The 18,229-nt window shown below is 38.1% G+C and overlaps 1 protein-coding gene across 1 annotated transcript in view; it reads right to left on the reverse strand.

Moving 5' to 3' along the window:
• Positions 1–1,064: 1,064 nt before the first annotated feature.
• edar (ectodysplasin A receptor) overlaps positions 1,065–18,229 on the reverse strand; it is a 31,442-nt gene continuing 14,277 nt past the window's right edge. Inside the window, exons 3-12 of the mRNA XM_065252433.1 lie at positions 17,391–17,513; positions 15,835–16,016; positions 13,148–13,233; positions 10,535–10,615; positions 10,160–10,285; positions 9,846–9,920; positions 8,508–8,580; positions 4,826–5,018; positions 3,592–3,652; positions 1,065–2,466 (exon numbers count right to left, since the gene is read on the reverse strand). Of these exons, the coding sequence (XP_065108505.1) occupies positions 2,123–2,466; positions 3,592–3,652; positions 4,826–5,018; positions 8,508–8,580; positions 9,846–9,920; positions 10,160–10,285; positions 10,535–10,615; positions 13,148–13,233; positions 15,835–16,016; positions 17,391–17,513 (1,344 nt within the window). The 3' untranslated portion in view covers positions 1,065–2,122. The remainder of the gene's footprint in view (positions 2,467–3,591; positions 3,653–4,825; positions 5,019–8,507; positions 8,581–9,845; positions 9,921–10,159; positions 10,286–10,534; positions 10,616–13,147; positions 13,234–15,834; positions 16,017–17,390; positions 17,514–18,229) is intronic.

An 18,229-nucleotide genomic window follows, 5' to 3' on the forward strand; every position in this document is an offset into this window, starting at 1 on the left:
TGTGTTTTGGTCACTTTTTAAGCTGGTCTAGCTGTGTTTTGGTCACTTTTTTTAGCTGGTCTAGCTGGACTTAGCTGGTCAGGCTAGAAGACCAGCTGCCCCACCAGCTTTCCCAAACTGGGAGGACCAGCTTAGACCTTGTTGTATTTTTCAGTAGGGTTGGGACACTCAGTTTTGCTTGGATTTAGTTCTCTTGTGGTTAACGAGATGATCTGAGTGGTTGTTGGGATGTTGTCAGATGGTTGTGAAAGAGTTTTGGTTTACTGGTTAAAGAATGATCTCCAGATCTTTAAATATGGCTCAATTTTCTCCTTAAAAGTCTATGAGATGAGTTTTAATGATGTGTGAGGTCATTTAAAAATACTTATCAATCTGCAAGGTTTGAGGACTCCATGGCTGTGCTAGTTTAATATTTAAGGGTTGTTGGTTTAAATGGGTCTGTTTTTAATTTCCTCTCTGGTGCAGTAAAGAGAAAGTCTGTATGTCGACAATCACTTTTTTCTGGGTCTCAGTCAGAATATTTGATCCTCATGAATACATTACTGGCATCATCATGGTCTACTCTACAGTGATTGATCATCTTCTCAAACCTGGTGGTTTTCTGAAGTGCTGACAGTTTGCTGTGTAACACATTTGTTTATAACCTGACTGACACACAGAATATAAATATAATGGACTTGATGCTAAAAACATGAAGAGAATGATGATTTGACTTTTATTGACTTTATACATTAGATCAGAGGTCTGACTGCATGTTTCCAGCAGTCCTAAATGAGCTGATTTAGATTCAGTGTTGTGATTAAAGTTGAACTCTCTTCTAGGACTGTGAACCTCACTGGAGACATCTGCATTAGATGTTTAACTAAAACATGTTTCTTTATACGTTAGTGAAATATCAGTAAAGATTTAACAAACATAATCCAGTTGTATAGCAGAGTCCGACACACAGAGATCATCAGTCCGACCAAATGCCAGCTTCATTATAACATCAGTAGAGAATAACTTTATCTTCCTGTTTAAATTGAAGTACAGAGATGATTCACACAAAGAAATAACAAGATCTATATCATATAGTCGACTTTAATACATGCTGCATTATGTACAGTAATAATAAGTTATATATACACTTGTTTATGTTCATGGCTGTATGTGTTTCTTTCTGTTGTGATGTAAAGGATTATAATGTAGTATTGTAGTATGAGGCACTAAAATGAGAAACGATCTAGAAGATTTTCTGCATGGATGCTTTGATGTTTTCTGGAGACCAGCTCCTGTTGATCTGTCAATCATTTCTTAATCCTCACAGTTTCTGATGACACGTGGTGGTGATACAAACCCTCAAGAGAAAGTTTGTAAGCACAAGGCAGATAATGGCAAAATTGTTGGCAAAAAGTACATTGGAACATTGTAAACATTGAGTCACCATGTCATTTACTTAAACATTTCTACCTCCTGCATGCAGTTAAAGGTTTACAGCCAGTGGTCACTTTACGGTTTTTCCATATGGATTATTAGTTAATGAGGTGTTGGATATCACAGATACTTTGTGTCGTTAACCACCAGCAGCAGTGACTGACCGACCGCAAGACATCACACGCACGCATGCACGCACACACATTCACGCGCACACACAGAGACACTCATGCACGCACCGAAATACATGCACACAGACACTCATGCACACGCACATAGCACAGAAATACACACACGCGGGCCGTTGTCAGTATCCTGAGACTCATTGTAAGAAACACACAGTTTACATAAGAATACAGACACAAACACATCATTCACAGTCCAGTTATATGTATACGAGTCCGTGACAAACCTCAGAACTACATTTTATTATTCATGTAAGTATAAAAATGAGCTCAGTGTGGCTGACATCAGTCTTGGCAGTATTGTCCTCAAAGACACCCCCTGTCATCAGTGCTGCAGATATACAGAAATGTGTTGAACATCTCCTCTACAGACATGAAGACGAGTTGAGATAATACATCATCTCTGTCCTGCACCAATAACACGCACACGTCTGTCTGAGAGAAGATCCTCCTCAACATGATCTCAGATGTCCATCTAGAGGAGAATTTCTTCATGGGATTGTGGGTAAAGACGTTCTCGGGTCTCACACGCTCGCGCAGCGAGAAGATAAAGTGGGATGATGGCTGGATGGAGGGACGCCGTTCTCGGGACCACCCAGAATATCGAAGCAGAGAACCTCCACGGCGTCCAGTCTCTCGATCTGTACCAGACGTGTCAGCAGATCGGGGATGCTGTAACCCGCTGTGCTCACTCGGTCAAATAGCTGCATGCCATCGCTCATTCCTCCGATCTCGTCGCGCTTCAGTCCGAAACTTTCTGCCAGATGTCTCCAGGTCTTTACTACGGCTTTGTCCGTACTGTAGGTGGTGCTGAGCATACGGCTGGTGCGCTCCAAACAGTCAAAGGGCAACTCGGTAGGACTCAGACCTGCAGTCATAAAAACATCTGAATGAGTTCATTCATCCTCTCGCTGTGCTCAGATAAACGACACAATAATGTAAAAGTGAACAAATATTGATGATGTATTGATAGCTGTTAATTATATAAGTTATGATAAATAAACATCCATTAAATGAATCGAGTGTTTTCCATAAACTTGAAAGATCCTGCTTATAATTTAACTTAATTTCTGTGTGCTGAGAAAAATAACACGAGACTCACACTGGCATTGATCATTTCAAAGTTTTTATATTTTAGTACGTCTGCAGCAGAATTTGGTGGTGTTAACATTGCTTTTACTTAGGATGACATCAGTGGCGGCCGGTGACTTCTTTTTCCAGGCTGCACGCATAGATATGTATAAAGGCTAGATGTGTTACGGCAGAGTCTCTAACGTCATCACCTGGCGGCCATCTTACCACAGGGAGCTCGCTCACTCATAGCATTGAGTTTTAATGGTGCAGGTAATTTTAAATTCCCATAACTTGGCTCAATTTTCTACCAATTTTTTAAACGGTTTGGTATCTTACAAACATTATAAACATGGCTATAATTCTGGATGCTTTAACATGTTTCATGAATTTTTTTGTATAAGTATGCAGTGTCATACCAGGTACATCGTTTGACGTTCATAACAAACCAAACCATTTGAAAATTGGTAGAAAATGAAGCAAGTTATGGTCATTTAAAATTACCTGCACCATTAAAACTCAATGCTATGAGTGAGCGAGCTGCCTGTGGTAAGATGGCCGCCAAATGCAGACGTTCCACTCAATTGGCCAGCACGCGGGCGAGACATCTAGCCTTTATACATATCTATGGCTGCACGAATGTGAAGCTCGTCACAACGTGTATGTAGCTCATCATGTGCATCATGCATCATGTCAAAATAAGTGCCTGTTGCAGAGTCTTTGAAGGGGTTTATGATAAAAGAGACGCTCACGTTTGCAGATACTCTCTTAATCTCATGTGTAATCAGAGTTTAGTGTTAAGTGAGTGTCTGGTGAGTATTTTGTAAACATAAGCGTCTCTTTTATCATAAACCTTTTAATAAAGCGTTTGTATTTCAGTCTTTGACAATTTTAAAAATGATGTTGTGAAGTTAGGACTCACCCTCTGCAACACTGCAGGCTTTTGTGTACAAGTCCAAGATTTTCTTCCTTCTGCTATGAATCTGCAGAAACAACATCGGATAGAGTAACAGTGCTTTATACAGACACACACACACACACACACACACACACACACACACACAGAAGGGGGCGAGTACACCAAAGGTTAAAAGTCAGAAAACGCCAGGCGGACACCGACTGTGGGCGCTTGCCAGCATTTCTTCAGCCAGAAAAGCACTTAGCTAGGATACTTCTGCTTTGTTTATCAGTCGTTGACTGATTGACTGGTTGGTTGTTGTGATATTTGTCCCACCCTTCCTCCACTGTGATTGGACGGCCAAGTGAGAAGTGACATTGACGAGGTGAACGTTTCACTCAAAGTTAAACATTTTTTAACTCTGGGCACTGAGCGCTAAAAAGCCAGCTGCTGGTGTTTTTAAAAAGCTTGGTAGTTCTAATGAAAACAATTGAAAACATACACCAACATAAACGTCTTGGTGTACACAGCCCCCGAAAAATGATGCTGTAATTTATGTAAGGAAAAATTGACGACGGGCCGTTGAATTATTGGAAAATAATGCACACCCAAGGTGGTAATGCGGCACGATGTGAAGTGGAGTTACAGCGCAGGTGTGCATTATTTTCTAATAATTCAGAGGAGCGGATTCAAATATACATCTTATAGACCCTTTTACTGTTTGTACACAATGATGACGTGGCAGCGTATGCGCGCGCATTTAGGCAACGGAAGTATCGTAAGAATCAACAGTGAAGCAACACAAACAGTAAGTTATTTTAAAAAAATTGACTTTATCAACATTTTCAACACAGCTACCAGATCCGTGTACTATAGTCTAGTGGATAAAAGACGTTAGCAGATGGCCAAAAATAAAGTTGCCAGATACATATATACGTATATTAGTATATTATGTTAGTGCAACCAAACGCAACAACGGGACATTTTGATGTTGAGAAACCGTTTTAATAAACTTTCTGAGTTGCTACCACGTTAGAACCAATGGGGAATAACACCACTTCTGTTGCCCAAATGCGCGCGCAGGCTATTTGATCACGTGAGCTGTAAAAGGGTCTATACCACGGTTACCACAGACATTGCTCCGGTGGTTATTTTGACAGCGCAGGTGTGCGTTTATAGAAAAATAATCAACAACCATGGAACATTTCAACCAATCAGAATAAAGCATTATTGTGGTATAATATCAGCGTAATCTCACCCCTGTGGCTCTGCTGCTGATGGTGTTGTTGGTGTTGTGTATGGTGTTTGTTGAAGATGTTTTCTCTCGGGTCAGATGCACCAGTGACATTAGACAGAGATCGGCTGCTGTCTGTTTGTCTTGAGCTGCTTCCTCATCGCTGTCAATGCTGCGACTCAACAGCTGCTCGTTCTCTGACGATGCATCGTTTTCACTGCAAAATAACAACATTACACTCACTGTCATTCACAATAAAACAATCTACACTGAAATAAACACAACCTTTTACTTTCCAATCCATCTTTAAAACATCTGAAAGTGCAGAAGATATTCAAGATATAACTTTAAACATTCCTTCTGTGATTCCATTGGAGAGAGAAAGAGGAAGTCCCGCCCCAGACTCATGTGATTCGATGCGACGGTGTCGATGTCACTTGTTTTTAGAGTTAAATGCTTTTTAAACACAAGTGTGTTATGTCGGCAAGCATAGAGATACAGAAATGAATAGAAGTGAAGTTGATTTAAGAGTCTCTACAGCGTCTCGTAGCGGTTTACAGTAATCATTAACATGCAGCGACTCGTCTGTTGTTTTTAGCTTCTTTCATTCATGTGTGTTGACAAAGAGCGCTCAGAGATGCTCACAGACCTTCATTGTTTCACAGACACTCAATACCTCGGATGATTTGGCACTGACGGCAGGCCGCATTAGCACATCGTCTGGCGTTCACTGCTTTACCACAGTAAAAACAACACCGAACACACACTTTTACTCTAAAGATCTTATTAGTAATCATTTACAGCAGATCTTCTTCAGTCTTTAACTGTAAAGTCATGATGTGACCACTTCTGGACATCTTTTAATAAAACAACGCCGCTGCTTCTTCATTGGATACTCCTCTCCCTGTGGATCATGGAATAGTAAAGGGTCCATTGATTAAACACTTAGGGATCTTGCCGGTAGATCATCCAGATACTTTTCACCTACTGTTTTTGAAATACAACCCCAAAACAGAAAAAGTTGGGACACAGTAGAAATTGTGAGTAAAAAAGGAATGGAATAATTTACAAATCTCATAAGCTTATATTTTATTCACAGTAAAATATAGATAACATATCAAATGTTGAAAGTAAGATATTTTGAAATGTCATGCCAAATATTGGCACATTTTGGATCTCATGAGAGCTACACATTCCAAAAAAAGTTGGGACAGGTAGCAATAAGAGGCCAGAAAATTTTAATGTACATATAAGGAACAGTTGAAAGACCAATTTGCAACTTATTAGGTCAATTGGCAACATGATTGGGTATAAAAAGAGCCTCTCAGATTGGCAGTGTCTCTAAGAGGTCAAGATGGGCAGAGAATCACCAATTCCCCAAATGCTGCAGCGAAAAATAGTTTTCTGAGTTTCTCAGAGAAAAAATGCAATGAGATTGAAGTTATCATCATCTACAGTGCATAATACCATTCAAAGATTCAGAGAATCTGGAACAATCTCTGTGCGTAAGGGTCAAGACCGGAAAACCATACTGGATGCCCGTGATCTTCGGGCCCTAAGACAGCACTGCATCACATACAGGAATGCTACTGTAAAGGAAATCATAACATGGGCTCTGGAATACTTCCAGAAAACATTGTCAGTGAACACAATCCACCGTGACATTCGCTGTTGCCAGCTAAAACTCTGTAGGTCAAAAAAGAAGCCATATCTAAACATGATCCAGAAGCACAGGCGTTTTCCCTGGGCAAGAGTCATTTAAAATGGACTTTGGTAAAGTGGAAAAATGTTCTGTGGTCCAACGAATCAAAATTTGAAGTTCTTTTTAGAAAACTGGGACGCCATTTCATCCGGACTAAAGAGGACAATGACAACCCAAGTTGTTATTAGCGCTCTTTTCAGAAGCCTGCATCTCTGATGGTTTGGGGTTGCATAAGTACGTGTGGCATGAGCAGCTTACACATCTGGAAAGGCTTGGTTTATCCAAGTTCTAGATACATATGATCCCATTCAGACGTCGTCTCTTTCAGGGAAGACCTTGCATTTTTCAACATGACAAATGCCAGACCACATACTGCATCAATTACAACATCAAGACTGTGTAGAAGAAGGATCCGGGTACCGAAATGGCCAGCCTGCAGTCCAGATCTTTCACCCAAAGAAAACATTTGGTGCATCATAAAGCAGAAGATGCGACAAAGAAGACCTAAGACAGTTGAGCAACTAGAAGCCTGTTTTAGACAAGCATAGGACAACATTCCTATTCCTAAACATTGGTCCTCCTCCAACTGTTCCTTATATGTACATTTAACTTTTATGGCTTCTTATTGCTACCTGTCCCAACTTTTTTTGGAATGTGTAGCTCTCATGAAATCCAAAATGTGCCAATATTTGGCATGACATTTCAAAATATCTTACTTTCAACATTTGATATGTTATCTATATTCTACTGTGAATAAAATATAAGTTTATGAGATTTGTAAATTATTCCATTCCTTTTTTACTCACAATTTCTACTATGTCCCAACTTTTTCTGTTTTGGGGTTGTACTATGAATTCAGACTACTTGCCTCGCCTACTATATGGAAGTATATATAGCATTTTCTGACACATTTGCTTGCAGAAGAATATTTTGAGCATGAAGCAGTGGTTAGTCAGATTGGTTAATGGCCGCTTTATTCTACTTCTTATACTATGTATTGATTTTCAGTGTTCTCCTCTACATCCACTCATGTAAAGCTGCTTTGCAACAATTGACAATTGTGAAAAGCGCTATATAAATAAAATTGAATTGAATTGAATTAGATTTAGCACAGGATCACCACTGCTTCTTCAGGAGCTTATTGCTTTTAATCCAACCAAGTGAGGACTGAAGGAACAGTTTAATCTAACTAGTTTTGGCAGTGGGAAAGGTTTAAATGTTATAATTATTGCGTCAGATGTGAAGACTGAATGGTTTGTATTCAGAAGCGTGTGTGTTTTTTTTTTTATTGGTTAACTAGATCTATTTTCACCTGCCGCGTGACTATAATTATCATACACTTCTCCTCTGATAACTTTAGCTTCAGGCGGGATGAAGCTCATCCGTCTGTCTGTGAGACACATAATGTTTCCAGAATCATCGTCATAAACCCACAATACACTGAAAATTCTGTACAAACTTGTCCTGCTCTCTGCTTTAATTACTGAAAGAGAGAGAGAGACAGAGCTGTGTGTGTGTGTGTGTGTGTGTGTGTGTGTGTGTGTTTCTGTCTCTCTGTTAGTGTTTGAGGATTAAGGGGGTCGCACACCGGACACAAAGCTCAGCGCTGCGCCATTCAAAACAAATTGAACACATTGTTTTCTATGAGTATAAGCACACTGGTGCCGACAGGTCCGCGCCGCCCAGCTGTGACTCAGGAAGTTGCTCCAATCCCTGTCGCGCCACAGAGCGCCACTCACATTGTTTAACATTAAATAACATCATATTTGTCCCAAATCATTAACGATTAACATTGGCTGCTAACGTATATTTTGCATTTTGAAGTAGACGCTATCTGACTATGCTCACGCTATTTAATGTTCACTTCCGGTGTACAATACCTCCGAGTTGTCCTAGACGCGACTCGACGCGGCGCTGTGCATCTGGTGTGCGACCCCCCCCCCCCCCCTTTAGGTCCACTTTATCTTCACTGACTGTTTTCTGTGTGTTTGTGTGACCTCTCACCTCTTTGCTGGTTTCGGAGGTGAAGACTTGAGCTTGTCAAATTCCTCCTTCTCTGCATATATCACCACGCTTTCTAGAAAGACAATGTGTCTAATGAATAAATAACAACTTTCATGAAGTCATTGATGTGCAGGAACACTTAACATCTATATTCATATATCATAGGTGTCATCATCAGAGCACAACACTGATTGGCTGCATGGAGCTTTAAAGGGGTCATATAATGAGATTTTAAAGATCCCAGAGTACACATGTGAAGTTTTAGCTCAAAATATCATATAGATAATTTATTATAACATGTTAAAATTGATGCTTTGTAGGTGTGAGCATGAAACTATTCTCTCTCTCTCTCTTTGTCTCTCTGCACTAAACAGCAGTGCTGTGTTTGGATAGTCCAGATTAAGGGGTGGTATTATAATAATAAGATCCCTTTCTGACATCACAAGAGGAGCCAAACTTCAATGAGCTATTTTTATACATGCTTGCAGAGAATGGTTTACCAAAACTAAGTTACTGGGTTGATCTTTATCACATTTTCTAGGTTGATAGAAGCACTGGGGAGTCAATTATAGCACTTAAACATAGAAAAAGTCCGATTTTCATGATATGTCCCCTTTAAAGATCTTAATTCGCATGAGTCTCTTCTGCTTCAGCATAGCACATAGATAAGTACATTGATAAAAATAAATATTAAGAGAATATAAACGTACATTGCAAATACTATATATTGATTTTATCATAGGCTGGAAGAGTATGCTTATATAATAAAGACGGGCCTTTTCTTTATTCTGTATTGGCACTGTTTTTACAACAAACCTCAATGCCATAGTTTTTATTCTTGAAATTATCTTTTTGAAAAATGTCTTAGTGATGAGTTCTGCTATTTTGAGTTTCCTAAACAACTTTAATGAAAGTGACTGCAGTTAACATGAGAGAACATTAGCTTCATTAACAGACATAAATCAGATGTAGATAATAGTAAAAAAAGCCAGCCTTACGTTATGTTTACATCTGTGCTAGTAATGCACACGGTAGAGTAAAAATATATCTAATGAGTAATGTGAAGTAAATAGCAATCATGAGATTCATTCATGCTATTTTGATACAGGGTTACATAAGGTTTTCTTTCATGGACTAAATCAATCCCTAAAGAAGCCTGGCCACCTCATGTCTAAACTTCTATAAATGATCCAACTGCGGGGTATTTCTACATAATTGATTGACAATAACCCAGCAGTTGGGTCATTTTAACTCAGCAGTGTGTTCTGTCCAATAGTGACCCAGCCTTGTGTTAAAAACAACCCAGCATTTTTTTAGAGTAGTTCTGCTCCTGCTCACCTTGAATCTCTTTCTTCTCCTCCTGTTTGTTTGTTTGGATCTCTGCTGTCTTTATGATTTGTCCAGAGCAGCAGGCTGGGAAAATACAAACACATTGTTGTTCATTGACTGTCTGAAGAAATAAGAAAGAATTTAAATCATGAGAATGATATCATTAATCTCCTCTGGATTTAACTCCACAGTTTAATCATTCACATGTGAACTGCTTTCCACCATGACAGATCTTATCAACTGTCTTACAGATCCCAGAACAATACAGGAACTTTATAAACTCCATTGAGAAAAACTGAGGAAGTGTTTGCTTTAATTCTGACCTTGCCCGTTCGGCTTTGCTTTTAGGATGTAAAACATAATGATCATCACTATAGCGATGGCCATGATGAAGATGGTTGACATGGCAATAATGAGAGCCGTTGCTAGGTGACCTTGACCCGTTGGATCTGTTTGAAGAGAGAAAGATGGCAAATGAAATAAAAGCTTTAATCTGTTTCTTTGATCTAACAACATTCAGTTTCTGGATCTATATCAGGACGAAAATAATATTTGTGTGTATTTTGAATATAAGAGCAGTAGGATCATTCTGCCAGTATTTTCAGTGTATTGCAGCCATGTCAGGTTGTGTATAAGTGATTAGTGATAATGTATCTGAAGTTCAGTAACTGGTTTTATAGTTAAGAAGATGATGTCACCTTTCTCTGGATGAGGGAGAATAGTGGTGATGCTGGATGACACACTGGGAACTCGACCTGATGACACCGCTGATTTCATACCTGGAACACAACAAACATTTCATGTATAATAATGTACAGTTTTATATCTGTACATACTGAACTAAACTGTTTCTTTCACTGATCATGAATGATTTCAGACCCAGATAAAGTCATTGACTGACTGAAATGTAAAGAGGATTCTCACTGAGTAAGATCGTGATGATGAAGAGTGAAATCAAACTTCTCATCTCATCTTTAGATTATGAGACTTTAGATTTGACAGACAGGATTATCTTTGTGTAAATGTTAACGTAAAGGTTAGAGAGGTTGTGTTATTTTGTGAATATAATCTGTGTGTGTGATTGTGCTCGACACACCTTACGGTTTCTTTAGGTTTATTTCATCTTGATGAGCTCCAGACAGTTTTCGTTACATGCTTTATTTGAATTGAATTGTAATGTGACTGAATTGGTTTGACATTTATAATGACTAAACATGAAATATTGGCCAGCTCAGGTCTAATGGGCTAACATCGAGATTTCCCCTGAATGTATTTAAACTAAAGGCCGTTCATCTGTCTGATCCTCTCTTGTGTTTGAAGCATTGATTTCATTATGAGCATCCCGATGGCAGCGTTTGAAAAGCTTCACGGCTTCAGAGCGCTCACAGGTTTCAGCATTGAAAACACGCTGGAGATAAAACCTGATCATCATCATCATCATCAAGCATTTGTTAACCTTTAGGAAATCTTTTATACGAATCTTAATCATTAGATGCTTTTATTAATCGGACGATTTTGTATAAAAAAAGCCTCGTGAAGTTCCTGCTTTTATTCGCTTTATGCCAAATTTTCCCCGGAGCACATGAAGAGAATTAAAGTGTTTGTGGTTGATCGGTGATTGAAAGCGGCGAGATCTGCTACTCCATCTGCTCTTAATCGAATCACATGTTAAGCATGTCAACATCTGGGAGGTCCTGTCATTTTACAGAGAGGTGGATGGATGCAGCGGAGGGGGAATGGAAGATGTTTTTCTCCAGCGATGAATGCAAGCAGCAGCAAGTTAATCATCTTTTTATTCCCTCAAAGCGCTTCATTATGAGACTCAACCTACGCTGCGGGCGAGCATCATTTGCAGCGCAGCTCGCAGGTTTCGGCACGTCCGCGCCCCAGCAAATCCACGTCTCGCTCCGCATAGTTTTGTCTTTTGACCTTAAAAAGGGCTCCAGGTTAATTAAATTTAATTTCTGTCACCACAAAGTAGAAATAATTCAAAAAGCTCTGAAAACAAGATGGGCACAGACCTGCTCTCAGGAAAAACATCTTTACACGACAACACTGACTCGTGTGATCAGACAAGAAGAGACGTTTGTCCAACCAATGGCAGACAGGAAAAAAAATAATCACTGCTTATCTTAAATGAATTGTAATGCAGAAACTTACAATTAAATGAATTGTAAATGTGTAATGCTCAAACAAACTCTGACCTAAATATGAGGAAACATCCAATAGATGTACTCAAATATAAAACCAATTCAAAATATATAAATATATTCAACCGCTATATATAATATACACCTGTGGAAAAAAATGAAGAGATCACTTCAAGATTATTTCCAGTTTTTCTAAATTTCCTCTCTATAGGTATGTGTTTAAATAAAATTAATATTATGTCAACTACTGACAACATTTCTGACAAAATCCTAATAAAAATCATGTTTTATTTGCATTTATTTACTGAAAATTGAAATGGGGAAAACATGGTCCAAATAACAAAAAAGATGCAGTTATTTTTTTAATCTTGAATACTGCAGAGAAAACAAATTCAAATTCATTTCTCAATAACACAATGCTATGTAGTTTAGGAAAATGTCAGAAATACAGATTTTCTGAAATAACCCTGATTTTTAATCACATCTTTCACGAGTTGTGAATCAATGTAATCAATTATGAATGAGATATTGAGTCCTCCCTCCTCTTTAACTGAGATAAATGAAACTAGATGAGAGAAGTTTAATCTTAAATAAAAGCTGAACCTGGAAAGCAAGCATCATCATTTATTGCACCAGTTTAGAAACGGCCAAAATAAGCTGCGGCCACTGTGAGTTAAAATATTAAATGGGTTTTGATGAAGGTTAATTTCATCTGTTGTGTGGTTTCTGTTGTTTGTCACATCGCGTCTGCAGTTTCTTCCATATATTTCAGGTATGTGCTCTTAATCACGACCTCTGAGATGTTGTGAACAATCTGCCAAACACCTAACGCCAGCCAACCAAGAGGAGAAAATCATTCATCCACCACAAACCCATTGGCTGATGGACTCCAGGCGTCCGATGACCTGAGATTTGTTTCATTACAGAAAGTTTGCGCGGAGAGCGTTGGCTCAGGGTTGTACTTTGCTTTGGTTTGGTTTTAAGCAGCGTACGTCCGTGATCTGCGTGTGGCCTCTGTACAGCGCTCACAGTAATACAAACATGGAAACATTTAAGATAATTGTGTGTTTATGCCCGATAGAAATGAGAAAACAGAAGGTACGGAGAACGAGCTGAAGAAATGCACAGAATAGAGATGAAGGCGTTATGATGAGATCTTACACTCTTTGATGTTTTTGGGAGCGTTCTGACAGGAGTGACACACCAAGCCGTAGATGTTACGTGGTCTGTTTTCTAATATGTAGTATCTGTAAACACAAGAACATTCACTCATCTCAAGCAGGATTTATACATAATCAGCATTTAAGCAGGACAAGTCAATGATTCGTTTAATACAGGGTCCCCACACCTTGGTTAACTTCAAATTCAAGAACTTTATGTAAGGTTATCTTGTAAGATACATTGTTACAGTAGTTAAACTATTAAAAAGCTTTTTTGGGTTTTACTTTTTCTCATACTGATATACTATTTGTTTGTATTTCTGTTTTGCATAAAACTGAAGAATATTCAGTACATACTATACTGTATTATACTTTTTTTTTTTTTTAAATGTTGTAATGCTATTCAAACCAGTCAGACTTCCAAATGATGCCATAACAACCACAATAAATAAACAAACACACGTGATCATCGTTTTCGTGAATGATTATTGATGTTACGATCGAGTACCCGAGCCAATCTTTACTATGTAGGCAGTAAGAAACGATTCAAAAAGTGTAAATATGTTTTCCACTGGGGTGAATATGGTGTCAGTGTCACACATCAGCATGATGACACAGAGCAGATCGAATGCATGAATCTGGCTAACTGGTTAATTAACACATTAGCCAACCAGAGGGAATAATAGGGCTGCACGATTAATCGTATTTTTATCATGATAACGATATGCGTGCCCCACGATTAATTAATGACAATCGTCGCGATTAATGTGCAAAGACCAAGCACAAAACACACGGTCTAGAATCAAGCAAAGTTTTTGTTATGGGCGGAGTCAGAGTAAACGGAGTGTTTCTTTGCAAGTGCAGTCTGTGTTAAGGTAGAAATACGTTAGCATCACGAGATTTACAGTCATTCGAACATAATGGCAGAGCAACAAGAAGAAAGTGCAGAAATATGTATGTTTCATTCCCAAAAAGGGTCATATAGGCTTACTCCATTGTTTGGATATTTCGGATTTGAGGAAAGTGATGTTGATCAGGTAAGTCACGAGACTTGTACAAACTGTGCTCTTGTTCCGTCCAAACGTGAAATATCAAGAGTTTCAAAAGCTGAAGACACAAGCCGCAACCATAAAAAATCCCCGACCATCCACGACACAGACAACAATAACGGATCGAGTATAATGTAAGTTAGCCAAGGATATGTGTCCAATAAGCACCTTGAGCAGCAAGGGGTTTAAAAAAAAAATATTGCCACATAAAAGGCATATCATAGGCATTTTTTATTCAAAAATGTTTTGTTTTTATTTTAGTTTAATTTTAATTTGATATAAATATATATTAGAGCCCTGCATTTCAGCCTTTTTACGCCCATTGGGTCGGGTTTTGGACCAATTTTAACATCACAGTTGATATGCGGCCAGGCCTCTGGATTTTTTTATGGTTTCTCCACCTTTATATATCATAATTTAATTAAAAGAAACGTTGAGACATTGATAAATTGTAAAAGAAAGACGTTTAACCTATCGCACGAGTCCACCACGCACATTTACAATGCACCTGTTGCAACGGTGTTTAGCGTCTCCGCCAGCAGCAGGACCTTCAGCGCATCGGGGAATATGGAGAACTGAATAAAAACCTTAAATACTGTGCATAATCTATAAAAGACTTATTTCGGTAGTCATGTAAAAATGCGGTGTAAAGCCTTGAATTTTAATTGATGCATAGCGAATGTGTAAGGTAAGGCAACCTGCATGTTTATTTCGTTTCATGTTTATTTCATTTTGTTTTGATTAATTATTTTTCTGCACCCCGCCGCGACTGCGAGCAACAGAGCAGCCCCCCTCCGCTTTTTAAAAAATAGTGTGTTGATAATAAACATTTAAACTAACATTGTTATATGCTGAAAATATATATATTATATAGACGTTATTGTAGGCAAGTTAATTGTTGATTTGAGAGGCTCATTTGATTAAACAAGTCGTCACCATGACGTTAGCTGTCGGCCGCTATCCGCTTGGTCATTATCAAAAACCTTAATTTAACAAACAAAAAAGGCTCTAACATAAATAAAAGATATTTTATAATTTTGCCAGTTAAAACTGAACTGCTTTAATTGCTGCAATAGTCGTACAGCTGTAAGGAATCTGTGTAAGGAGTTATTTTTGTTATTTCTGCTGATTTCTTTGGCAAAATCTATGCGGAATTTTGCGGAATTATTTTACATGTTTTAAAAAGATCTAAGAGAATGGGAGCTGTGGATATTACAAAACAATAAAATATTTTATAATATAGGCCTATAAAATGTATATAATATTATATAAATGGCTGTAAAGTGTAATAAAAATACTGAAGTAAATAGAAGTTCTTCACTAAAAGAATGATCGTATTTTTAATCGTGATCAAAAGTTTGAGCAAAACAATCGTGATCATAATTTTTCCTGTAATCGTGCAGCCCTAGGGAATAATATGAACTTTTTTTATAAAAAACTTTATAAATTCAAGGAGCTGTGGCTATGTATGTTTATTTTCAAAAACTTTCCAGAGCCTTGAAAAAACAAGCCTGACTCTTTCTTAGCACCAGGCCCCAAAACTATAAAAATAAAAAGCAACACTAAACGTATATCTTTATCTTAAAGTGACGAGAGTCTGTGGACATCATCCGCTGATAACGTGTGTAAACTTTCTTACCCTGGTAAACATGGTCCACACTCGGCATCGCTCTCTAAAGTCCCTGCTGTTAATATCGTGGCTCGGTACAGAGAATCACAGTCTTTATGTCGACGACAGATCTCATATTTGCCTTTAGAAAATTTCCCAGCAGGACACGGGATACAGGAATAATCTTCATCCTTAGTACCATAACCACAGTTCTGTAAAACACAAACAACATTTATTTATATCTGCTTCATATTAGAGTATATACAGCAGCATATAACAATAAGAGATCAAGATTTCTCTCATGGTTTCACTTTGTTTTTACAATAAGTTCATTTGAAATACAGCTGGTTTGAATCGTTGCATATTGACCAACGTTCACTTCTGGTGCTCAGTTGCACAACTTGCCAGATTTCAGTGATGTTTAATGAGAAACACTGAGTGAGAAGTCTTCATACTCTTCATCATAACTCTTTAACCGCTTTACATATCATAATCCAGACATCATGAAAACTCTTTTAAATGTGAACAAACAACAGAAATGATCAAAACAATATAAACAAGTTCATCTACTTTGAGATTGTACAGTTCATTCAATGAGTATTGAGTATTTCTCATCAGTTACTGAACACAGAACAGTTGTTTATAAACAGCATTCATACCTAAACACACACAAGTCAATCTCAGTTACAGACAAAAAACTTAAAAAATTAAACCCACTGCACTAAACCTAACACACACACACACACACAGAAAACTTTCAGTTATTTTGTATGTAAGGGTTAATAGAGGAGAAACATTGATTTAATGTAAAGAGAAGAGAAGAGAAGAGAAGAGAAGAGAAGAGAAGAGAAGAGAAGAGAAGAGAAGAGAAGAGAAGAGAAGAGAAGAGAAGAGAAGAGAAGAGAAGAGCCATCTGAGTGTCCTGGAGCTGAGACGAAGAGCTTTGATGTCTCTCTGTTTGATTTATAATCGCTGCCTCTGGGATTCACAGATTCCTTTCATGTTACATACAGTTCACACACACTTCACCTGCACACATACACTTCACTTCACTTTACTTTACATCACACATCTTCTCAATTACACCTCTACAGGCTTCACATGCACATTTCATCTTAGATTTGATTTTCATAACCACTTCAAACTATCTACGGTAACTCTCTTTCTGTCTGAAAGCATCCCTGAAATCCATCTGAAGTACAGAGATGAATCTTCAGTAAAGTTTCCATGGAGACCTAAAAAGTCATGATTGTGACATGATGTATGTTGTTATTATCTTATCTTAAATAAAAGTGTCGCTGTGAGGTGATTGTAAGTGCCAATGATCCTTCAGTACACTGAGCTCGGTTTCATCTACTCAATATTAAACATTTCACATAAAAATCGAAACATCGGTGTGTTAACGCTTTCTGTATGGGTGGTCTACAGTCAGATCACAAACCTTCTTAACCAAAAACATTCAAACATTATGAGCGTGAAACAAATGAAAACAATACAGCTTGTGTCCTCAACAGATGTGGTCACTAATCGCTGTGTGAAGAAAATCTCCTCTGGTGTTATTTTGAGCGTTTGTGTGGATTTCTTACCATGTACGGCTCTTGTCCTGGTTGACACTGTGGACACGGTCGACAACTGTTACTTGTGTGATTGTAAAACTCATTTTCACCACAGTTTGAGTACTCGGCCTCTACAGCACAAACACTGGACACCTGCAAACACAAACACACACACACATGAACACAAAAATAAACATGCAGCTATATAAATCATTTACTTACAACTATTTAATTTCTGGCCCCGCCCACAATATTAATGACATCCTTACATCACTTTGAGTTATAATAAATCTCATATGACTTCATCTGTTTGTCTATCTGTGTTGAGTTACGCCGGTCAAACATTTTCTGTGTGGATGTAAGCAGAAGTAAATTAATGTGTGTGTGTGCGTGCGTGCGTGCGTGTGTGTGCGTGTTTGCGTGTGTGTGTTTGTGTGTGTGTTGAGAAACTCTGTGGGTGATAAAGCCAAAATACACAAATAACTCAATGATTGTTTTGCCTTGACTCACATTTGGTTACTTTATCCAACCCAACAGAATTTATACTTGAAGAAATAAAACTAGAATGAATGTGGATTATACTGTGTAATAGTGTGTACGTTTGGGGTCCTCTGGTCTCTTTCATAGTTAAATGTAGGGCTGGGCAAAAATTTTTTTTTTTGATTAATCGTTGTTTTTTTACGTGGTCGATTCAAAATCGATTCTCAAAGAGCAGAATACATTTTTTTCATATTTATTTCAGCAAACATTGAACGTAAGATTAACTTTAATCTAATTTTACTAGTCTTCTTCACTAGATGTCACCCTCTTTTTTTTGCCTTTACCAAGGAGCGAGAGGCGAGCCTGTCATTCATTCATTCAGTGCTTAA

The sequence above is a fragment of the Paramisgurnus dabryanus genome, chromosome 15 (genome assembly GCF_030506205.2).
Source record: "Paramisgurnus dabryanus chromosome 15, PD_genome_1.1, whole genome shotgun sequence".
Lineage (NCBI taxonomy): Eukaryota > Metazoa > Chordata > Actinopteri > Cypriniformes > Cobitidae > Paramisgurnus > Paramisgurnus dabryanus.